This window comes from Octodon degus, unplaced genomic scaffold, assembly GCF_000260255.1.
Source record: "Octodon degus isolate 3935 unplaced genomic scaffold, OctDeg1.0 scaffold00012, whole genome shotgun sequence".
Lineage (NCBI taxonomy): Eukaryota > Metazoa > Chordata > Mammalia > Rodentia > Octodontidae > Octodon > Octodon degus.
In genome coordinates this window covers 28,705,083-28,715,304 of record NW_004524588.1, presented here as the reverse complement: position 1 = coordinate 28,715,304, position 10,222 = coordinate 28,705,083, and the positions used below count along the sequence as shown (strand labels likewise).

General features: G+C 40.0%; 1 protein-coding gene across 1 annotated transcript in view; it reads left to right on the top strand.

Moving 5' to 3' along the window:
- Positions 1 to 2: 2 nt before the first annotated feature.
- Positions 3 to 10,222, top strand: part of LOC111815180 (zinc finger protein 709-like) — a gene marked incomplete at its 5' end in the record, with an annotated part of 26,718 nt that continues 16,498 nt past the window's right edge. Inside the window, one exon of the mRNA XM_023709524.1 lies at positions 3 to 797. Coding sequence (XP_023565292.1) covers positions 3 to 770 — 768 coding nt within the window. The remainder of the gene's footprint in view (positions 798 to 10,222) is intronic.

Sequence of the window (10,222 nt, the reverse complement as noted above, 5' to 3'; positions counted from 1 at the left end):
TTCACACTGGGGAGAAACCCTATGTATGTAAGCAATGTGGGAAAGCTTTTAGTAGACAAGATTCATGTAAAACACATGAAAGCCTTCACACTGGGCAAAAACCCTACATATGTAAACAGTGTGGAAAAGCTTTTACTATACAAAGTCATTGTAAAAGACATGAAAGGCTTCACACTGGGGAGAAACCCTATAGATGTAAGCACTGTGGGAAAGCATTTAGTACACAAGGTTCATGCAAAACACATGCAAGGCTTCACACTGGGGAGAAACCCTATGTATGTAAACGCTGTGGGAAAGCTTTTGGTACACAAGATTCATGTAAAACACATGAAAGCCGTCACACTGGGGAGAAGCCCTTTGTATGTAATCAATGTGGAAAAGCTTTTAGTATACAAAGTCATTGTAAAAGGCATGGAAGGCTTCACACTGGGGAGAAACCCTATATATGTAATCAGTGTGGGAAAGCTTTTAGTAGACAAGGTTCACATAAAACACACAAAAGGCTTCACACAGGGGAAAAACCCTATGTATGTAAGCTATGTGGGAAAGCTTTTAGTACACAAGATTATTATCAAAAACACGAAAGGCTTCACACTGGAGATAAACGCTATGTATGTAAGCAGTGTGGGAAGGTTTTTTGTACTCAGAGTCACTGTAAGAGACATGAAAAGCTTCACACTGGGGAGAAACCCTATGTATGTAGGCAGTGTGGGGAAGCTTTCTTCACATATGGTGATTGTCAGAATCATGAAAGAATCCACACTAGATAGAAAATCTATGTATGTAAATTATGTGGGAAAGTTTTTATTTCAGAAGCCATTGTAAACTGCATTTTAGAACACCAAAGAGAAAAGCTTTTTTATACAAGGTTATTGTAAATTACATGAAAGAACTCAAACTAGGTAAAATCCCTGTGTATATAAGCAATGTGAGAAAGCTTTTACCATAAAAAATACTTTTTAAAAATGTATTTAGTACAGGGTCTCACTACACAGATCAGACTCATAGTGATCCTACCTGTGTTTCAGCCTTCCAAGCATTCAGATTACAGGTGCGTGCCACCATACCCTGGAGGTGGGGTTGGCACTGCAGGCTGGGGATTGAACCCCTGGCTCCTGAGTCTGCCTAAGCAGGCACTTTAATCCACTGAGCTATCTAGCCATCCCAATACTACTTTTCAAACACATGAAAGAAGTTATATTGGAGCAAACACACACACACACACACACACACACACACACACACACACGAAGCCCTTAGCACAGCTGGTAATTGTACAAGACATGGAAGAACTAACACTTGACATTGATTCCATATATAAAAGCAGAGTAGAAAAGCTTTCAGCTTACCTGATGTTTGCAAAAGACAAAATAACTCACTTGACGGAAAACATACGTATGTCGGATATATGGGCAAGGGTCTTTTGTTCGTTTGTTTTTGGGTTTTTTTTTTTTGTCAAATGAGTGAAAATTCTTACTAGAGAGAAAGTTTATAAGCTTAGTTTGATAATCCTGTGAAAGTTTCTCAAGTAGTAGAAACCTATAGGCGTAATTAATGCAAAATGCTTGATGTAGGGCTGGTGAGATGGCTCAGTGGTCTAAAGCACCTACTTGGAACAAGCTAAGCTAAACAAAGCACAGGGACCGGGGTTCGATCCCCCAGCACCACATGCCAGCCAGCCCCGCCCCCCCTGGTGGGCTGAGCTGGCCACACACACACAAAATAAATAAATAAAAAAAAAAGCTTGATGTAAATATTTCACCATAAAATTTCTATAAAACATAGTCCCAGATAAAAATATCCTAAGGCACATATATTATGTGTTTTTTAGTAAGTCATTTAAGTATCTGCATTATGTTTCTACAGTATTTAAAATATTGAATTTGCTTAATGAGATATTTTTGTATCTCTGAGCCTAATGCATGGTGTCTTAATTAAGCACGATGAAATGTATTTTTCTTTTCAGTTAGAGCTAGTATTAGGTTTTGTGGTGGCGTGGCAGAGGAGCAGCAATAGGGGTGGAAGCCTCGATAACTCTGAGGACATGGAGGGGAGCCTGGGCTGGGAGGCGGAGAGATCCTCTGACTTAGGGGTTTTGCCAGGGGTGAGGCTTAAGGGGCAGATTCAGTGACACACGAGTAGCTGACAGGGGCTCCCTTGTGTGCATGGGAAAGATAGAAGGAAGTTGTATCCAGGGTAGAGTTGGGAAGAAGGAGCAAGTGGTCACTGGGAAGATAAGCTGTTGACTTTGGTATTCAGCTGTGTTAAATCAGGGCCATGATAATTTAGCAGTTAGCAGTTTGTACTGGAGTCAGAACCTATCAGTATTTATGTAGGGGTTTTTTGTCTCTAAAATTAGGAGGTATAGGCCATAAAAAATTAATTTTGTTAACTACCTTTTGTTAATTGTTGATATTCTGTCACTATCTTTGTTTTACATTTTTGGTGTGTATACTGTAATTCTGTGTAACAATAGTTTTTTTTAATTCGATGCCATACTTTATATTAAAATATGTATTTATTCAGTAACTTATGAACATGTTTTTTTTTTGCAAAACTAAAAACCATTTATTTTAAAATTTGTATTTAGACTTATTTTTATTTTTTTACTTAATTTATTTTTATTTTGAAACATAAAAGCAAAAGCAAGAACAAAAATCAGGAATGACTGAAACAGGACAACATACAATACATGTTACAAATTTTCAAACCAATAATAGATTAACAATGGTTGATATATTATGTTTTTAATCATCAAATGTGTTGCTCAGATTAACATATAGTTACGTAAGATTTTACATTGCATATTACTGCTTGCTTTCAAGAAACCTTAAATTTTTGTTCTTGTCTGTTTTTAACCTTCTTTAAAAAATTGTTTTAAAGAGTATAGTAATAATTTATATGACATTAGAAACAGTACACATTTAGAAGGCCAAGATAACATGTATTCAAGCATGGTTTTTGTATTACACATTGCTGTCCTTGAGGTATTTGCTTAGGTCACAGATATCAGCATAGTTAGACAAGGTGAAAATTCTACACATTAGTACTATTTTCAAAAATCTGATGGAGATTTTCAGTATAATCACCTCAGCCATCCTGGATATATACTTGCATGTTTTTCTCTTATCTTTTTTCTTATCTTTTCTCCTTTCCTCTTTGTTTTTTAATCCTTGAGTTCCATTTCTATTTTACTATATCTGTTATACATTTCAGGTTTCATTTCTTCTTTTCAGTTCTTACACTAGGGAGACAATATAATATTGACACATGTGGGTCTGGTTTATTTCACTTAGGACTATAGCTTCTAGTTGCATCCACTTATCTATGAAAATGCCCATCATCCAAAGAATAGATGAAAAAGATGTGGTATTTTTATACCATGGAGTATTATTCAGCTATAAAGAAAGACAAACTTGAGCATGTGTTTTTGACAAAGCTGATTTGTTTTCACATAATGTTATAGGCAGCTAAATTAGATAGAAATATATCCAGTCAGACAGGGCCAGGCCCTCAAGGAGACAGCATGAAAGATGATACTGTACGGTTATAAGAGACTGATGTTTCAGCTGTGGGCCAGACCTAAAGATCAAAGATCAAACAAATGCTTACCTCCCTAAAGACAAGCATCTGGGATTGATCATTACCTTGAGGGAGACAGGAAGAGTCACTAATCCAACTGCTACTGGCTGGTTACTGAATAAACTCCATACATGTGCACTCACTATGTGACTCGCTTCCTCATTCAGTCCCGGATTTATTCAATTTTACTTGTGCAATGGTGCTTATAACCTTACTGGTTGGCCATCATTTTGTCCCACCTCATGCCTCCCCCCGCCCAAGTAAGTTCATATGTTCTCCACCTTAGACCTACCTCACCACATGGTTTTACTCTATAAAAATACCTGGAAGAGAGCTTCATGGGTAACTTGCTCAGGTCCCCCTTCTGTCCCTCGCTTGGGCAGAAACTTTCTTTCTCCAATAAATATTCTGCTCTTAACCTCTATTTGTTCCTAAAATTCATTCTTCAGTTTTAGAGAACATGAACTTGGCCCAAGTATCTTTCAGGTTGGAAATTTCATTCCCCTATATCAAAATCTGTATAACAGAGAGCGTGAGGTGAGGAGCTTCAATCTGCTTTAGCAAGGCCTCCTGGTGATTTTAATGCACATGTGGGAGATCACTGTTATACATGTGTCCTCCTGAACTTTCTCCTCATTAAAAAGTCACTGTGATTATTGAATAAGACTACTATGTAAAGATTGCAAAGTAGAAATTAGTATAAAATTTTAGGTTATTTTTCCCACCATAAATGAAAGTAAAGTGAAATGGGAGTCTCTGAGAGTTCAATTTTCTTTTACACAGTTGGAATAGGGCATCAGAATCAAACAACATAAAGTCAGTGCCCTGCCAGAAAACTACCAGTCAAGGACATTGCTATTACTAATCTGGAACAGAGTTTTACATTGTGATGTAGATTTAGAGAGGAAATACTGAAGTCACACAGGACCCTCAAGTATAAAAAGAGAAGAGGGATTCTTGGGCCTTCACTTACTACCTCTTATCCACTAAAAAGAAGACATTTTTCTTGCCCTATCCTCCCTGCCTCACACATGTTGGAATGAGCGCTTCCCATATCTCACAGCTGGGGTTGGGATGATGTCTCCTACCATGTAGTAGCAGGAAATTCCTAAAATCCCAGGAAAGGGTCTGTGAAACATCATATTCATGACCCCAAGGAAAATTATGAAACACTACCTACCGTGTCACCCATCTGTAAAAGCTAGTCTCACCCTTTTGCTAAGCAGCTGGTCCAATTTTCTGTCAGAATTATGCCCCTTAGGCTCTTCTCTTCAGTCCTTTCCCTGTTTTCTGAAGGAATCCCCCAAACACATCTTGTATCATCACAACACCCAAAGGTCCACTGACCTGTGCCATCCAGATAGAATGAGGGTAAAGCAAGCGCCAGCACAGCTGTGAGGAGGGAAGGAAGTCCAAGAAGAAGGCAGGTCTAGGACAGGTAGGGAGCAGCACAAATGCTTGTCAGTGCACATCCAGTCACTTCTACTGCCCTGACTGGCATCACATCACCTGGCATCAGACACGATTTCTCCAAATTTGGAGCTTAGGGAAATCTGCCTCTTCACTCTGTCTTAGGAGAGGTGCTGCCTTTTGTGTGATTCTACTGCTTCGCTCCTCACTGGAAGACCTGATTAAAGTTTAATCAATAGCTAGATAGCAGCACATGGACTCAGAGCAGATAAATTAGGAATGATAGAAATAATCTCAGGAGGGCCAGCCACATAACTCAGTGGATTAAAGCTCCTGCGAGCAGGCAAAGGAGCCAGGGGTTCAATCTCTGGGTCTGCCAGGCCAGCCCTGCCCTGGGGCTCACTTGAGATGGCAATTCAGACTGGGCATGGTGGCACGCGCCTGTAATCCCAGCTCTTGGGAGGTTGTAAACAAGTGGATCACTATGAGTCTGATCTAGTAGTGAGACCCTGAACACCCTGGAGACCCTTCCCTAAAATGCACACACAAAAAAAGAAAACAAATAATCTCAGGAAGAATAATGCAATAACATGCTTAGGTACAGAAGTCCACAGTGAAAGCTCTCAGAGGAAACCATGGAAGGAGCGGTGTGCTATAAGGCTGAGGGGACTCACATGGCAATGTAGGGACCTCCCTACATGTGTCACTTTTCACCTCACCGCTGAAGGAATCTGACCACCACCGCCCCAGGCTGACCAGAGATCTCTGTAAACAGCCCCATTTGTTGCAGCAGTACCTCTGGAAGTGTGGGTACAGGGGTTCACTGCGCTGCCCAGGCCTCCTGCCTCACAGTGTGCCCTTGTCCTGTGGTAACATACTTTTCCACACTCACCAATTCATAAGTAAACTTTTGCTACCAAACAAGGGCTGTGGCTCCCTGCTGAGAACAATCCTGGTGAGGGCACAAGGGTCATGGGTGCCAAGGGTGAACCTTGGGAAAGTGCAGGGAATGGTGGGTGTCATTGCTATTTGTTTCTCAATAAAATTATTTAAGGAAAAATAAATAAACTCTGCCTATCTTGGTGATCTCAATTGTGTCTCATTTTACCTTAACATCTGGTACCAAAACCTGTTTCCATTGAGGTCCCCTCCTAGGAAGTGACCTCCCTTTCCAAGCCCCCTCTGGGGCACACTGAGACTACATTTGACATCTTACCTCTGAACCCTCCTTGCTGTGACTAGTCCCAGTCTCCTCTTCAGGTAAAGTAAGTGTCATCTGCATCCTTTTGCCTCTTCCTGTTTCTGTCTCTTGTCTCTGTACTCCCACCCCCCCTCACTCTAAGTGGCTTTCTCAACCCAGCCTGAGTTGTTCTCAAAAATCTAGCACTGATCACACCTAACCCCAGCAGCCTGACTCTCTGATGGCTGCCCAGTTCCAGGGATATCTGGCCGGGTCCCCCATCTACTCACTGGGTCTCAAGGAACTGATTGGAGATGTTCTTTCTCTTTCTTTAGTCACCTCCATTTAGTTGGTATCTAGAACCATTATGGGAAATTACCTTCCTCTAGTTCTCCTTCATCCTCCTTGAGCATGTCTCCCCCCAACTCTCTAACCTCTCCTCCCTTGCCCTGACCTGGAACCAAGCTGTTACATCTGTTTCTGTAACATAGTAGAGATAACCTACAAACTAGGTAATGGTGCCCACTGGCCATGCCATGGCACATTTGATTTTCCAATTCTCCAAGACCTTGACAATTATTGTTGCATGCTGCGAAAATGGGCTGAGGTCCTGTATGTCCAGGCATCTTGCTTTCTACAAACTTCCCTTCCTGTTTCCTCTGTGACCCTCCCAAACTTCTTCCCATTTCTGTGCCTGGTGCTTCCTCACTGCCCTTCTGAACTATGAATCAGCCTTCTCTGATGGTCCCTCTTCCCTTGCCCCTCTGTCCACTGATCTTCCTCCTCTTGCAAGGGCCCCTCTGGCCACTGCTCAACTGCTACTGCCCCCAGTCAGCTTTTCCTACCTATTCCCACTCCCCTATTTCTCCTGACAATCCCTATCCCACACTCTTGCACCCACCCTAACCCCTCGGTTTCAAAACCAATTAGGACGGTTTCAATAATTAATACATTCCATATTGTTGTCTTCTTAGTGGTTATTCATTCTACAAGATGCAGACATGATATCCTATCCACAAACATTATTAGAACAAATCTCTATTCACAGAATTAAGAGAATGCAGCTGTATATGTATATCTATCCTACTTTTAGTATACAGATACAAAATGGTCATTTATTTGTATCCCTGTTTTTTCATTTGTTTTGTCAGAGAAGGGCATTCCATTGTCACTTAAATATTGTAGGTGTGTGAATTCAGGAAAATATTCTAACATAGTCCGTAGTCCATAAGAGTAGTAGGTTTTTCATAAAATTGGCAATGTCAGAAGTTGTTGACTTGAGCCTTTTACAGCTCAGCATATTAATATGGCTTTACTTTTGATACTTCGTTTTTATACTTTTCTTTTTTCTTTTTTTTTTCAGAACCGGGGATTAAACTCAGGTCCTTAGCGCTTGCCAGGGAAGCACTTATCCTACTGAGCTATCTCCCCAGCCCCTGCTTTTATACTTTTCCGCTGGATGGTTAAGACCAAGAGAAAGCAAGACCTATATAACAAGAAATGTAACTTTTGTTTATGATAAGGTCAGTCAAATACACTCAGGATTTACCCTGAAACCCTGTACCACAGTTTGCAGATTCTTTGTCAGTGTCAGCCACATGGTGAGTCATGGCCATTGCTTGACCAATTTGCTCTCTGTGAAAGCCTGAGAGAATGTTTTCTCTTTAGGTGACTCCTTAGGCACACTGTACATCATCAGTCACTTTCCTCTGTAGCCCCATAATCTTCTTGATCAGAAAATTTGGGACCCAAGTGAGTTACGTGATGTTACAGTACAGGTTCTCCTATGTCCTGAGTCTTCACTGACCTTGAAAGGCTAGGGCCAAAATGTTGGCTGTCCTTGCAGCCCTTCTTTTTCTCTAACTTTTGGCCTACAAACTTAAGTTGTTAACCCTCCAGAAGAGAAGCTTATTATTACCCTACAACATATGCAGTTGAGCTTAACTTCTCTATCTCTCTGAGTATCAAACATCTTAACTCAATAAAATAATGGGAAAAAAAGAAAAAAATAAATAAAAATAAAAACAAAGCTATTCTCCCCCCCAAAAAAATAATCTTAGATATAACATGGAACAGGTATTTTCCATCAAGCACTGATATGTTAAACTTAAAGTCACTAGAGAATATGAATAAAAAAAATTTCAAAACTAAAAAAAAATTTAAAAATAGCAATAAACGGTTACATATTTTTACACAGAAATTTACAAATCTAACCATATATGACATTGTAGCAGGACAGTCCTGTGACTTTTTTTCTTGTCCCTTGTTTTCAAATTTATTACCATTTTTTTTTCTTTAAAACACACATTTACTTGAGAGACAGTATGGCAGTAATTGGCATGTCATGACAAGCTGTATGTATTCAGAAGACCAGAATGACAGACATTCCAAGCATGACCTACCATCACACATTGCTATTTATAGAGCAGTTCCTTAGTTCACAGGTATCAGTATATGTAGTTAGTCAGAGTGAGAATTCTACCAATTAACTGCTACTTGCTTGCTTGCTTTTATTTTTATTTTATTTTATTTTTTTTGTGGAACCAGGGATTGAACTCAGGCCCTTGTGCTTATCAGGGAGGTGCTTATTCCACTGAGCCATCTCCCCAGCCGCAACTGCTAGTTTCAAAATATGCCGAAGAGACTCAGGACCATTGCCTTAACCACCTTGTTTGTATAAATGTATGGCTTTGCTCCTGTCATGTTTCCCAGCTTTTCTCCTGCCCTCTCTTCATTGTCTAAGCCTTAAGTTCTCGCTTTCCTCTTAATTGTGTTATATCTTTGTATTTTTATTTCTTCCATTGAGTTCTTATACTAGGGAAATTATATGATACTTACCCATGTGGATCTGGTTTATTTCACTTATGAGTATATCTTCAAGTGACATCCACTTAAATATAAAGACTTCAAATTTATCATTCTTTATAGCTGAGTAATACTCCATTGTATAAAAAGACCACATCTTTTTCATCCATTCCTCAGGTGACAAGCATCTTGGTTGTTTCCAAGATTTGACTATCACAAATTGTGCTGCTATAAACATAGGTAACATATATCAGTACGAGTTGTGGTTCTTACCTTGAGTGTTGTTTCCCAGCTCCAGTACAGATGCCTCAGTCTGGCAGCACAGACCATTCACCCCACTAGCAAAGACTTCTAGCTCCCATCGCTGACTTTCGGGCTTTCCCTGTGCAGATTCATGACGCTGGACCGCATGACACAGTGTCTTAGGCTCTAGGCCTCCAGTTAGGCTTTGTAGAGGCATTGTCATGACCTTTAGATTTTCGGCAGGGCTCATGTATGATGTTAGGTTTCAGACCCTCTGCTGCACTCTTGGGTCTTTACAGTGTGAACAGATTTCCTGCACTCTTTTTGATTCTTTCAGCAATTATAAAATAATCTTATAAATTGTCTTATGTTGCATTGTTCCCCTTGAAAAAACCCCAAACCATGACAATTATCCACCATGTTTTGAGTTGTAGAAGTGGAGAAATGAAAAAAATCCTCTAGGTTTGTAAGAGCCTGGAATTTTTCCCTCTTGTGTCTTGTTATTGAGCTGTATCAGATTCCCAAAGTAACTTTTAGGGTAATGACTTTCAATAAGTGGATATGTCTTGAGATTTTTTTCTCAAGACAGAGGAGGAATGGCATCTTGTGATATTGAGTAACTGATGATGCTAAATGCCATACAATGAACAAGAGAGCTTTCATTGCAAATAGATAACTTTAAGGTATAGTGACATGACTACTTACACTGTTTGGTTTTGGCTATAAAGTCAATCTCAAATCCTTTTCAACTCTGCACAGGTCCAGTGGATGTATCCTATCCTTTTATCTCAGTTGTTAGTTAAAAATAAAACTTATTTTGATAACATTCATCATTAAGCATTATTTGGTCTTTAAGGATTTTAGATTATTTTCCATCAAGAAACTAATAAAGGGCTGGTGAGATGGTTCAGTGGTCTAAAGCACCTACTTAGAACAAGCTTAGCAAAGCACAGGGACCACGGTTCAATCCCCCAGCACCACATGCCAGCCAGCCCCGCCCCC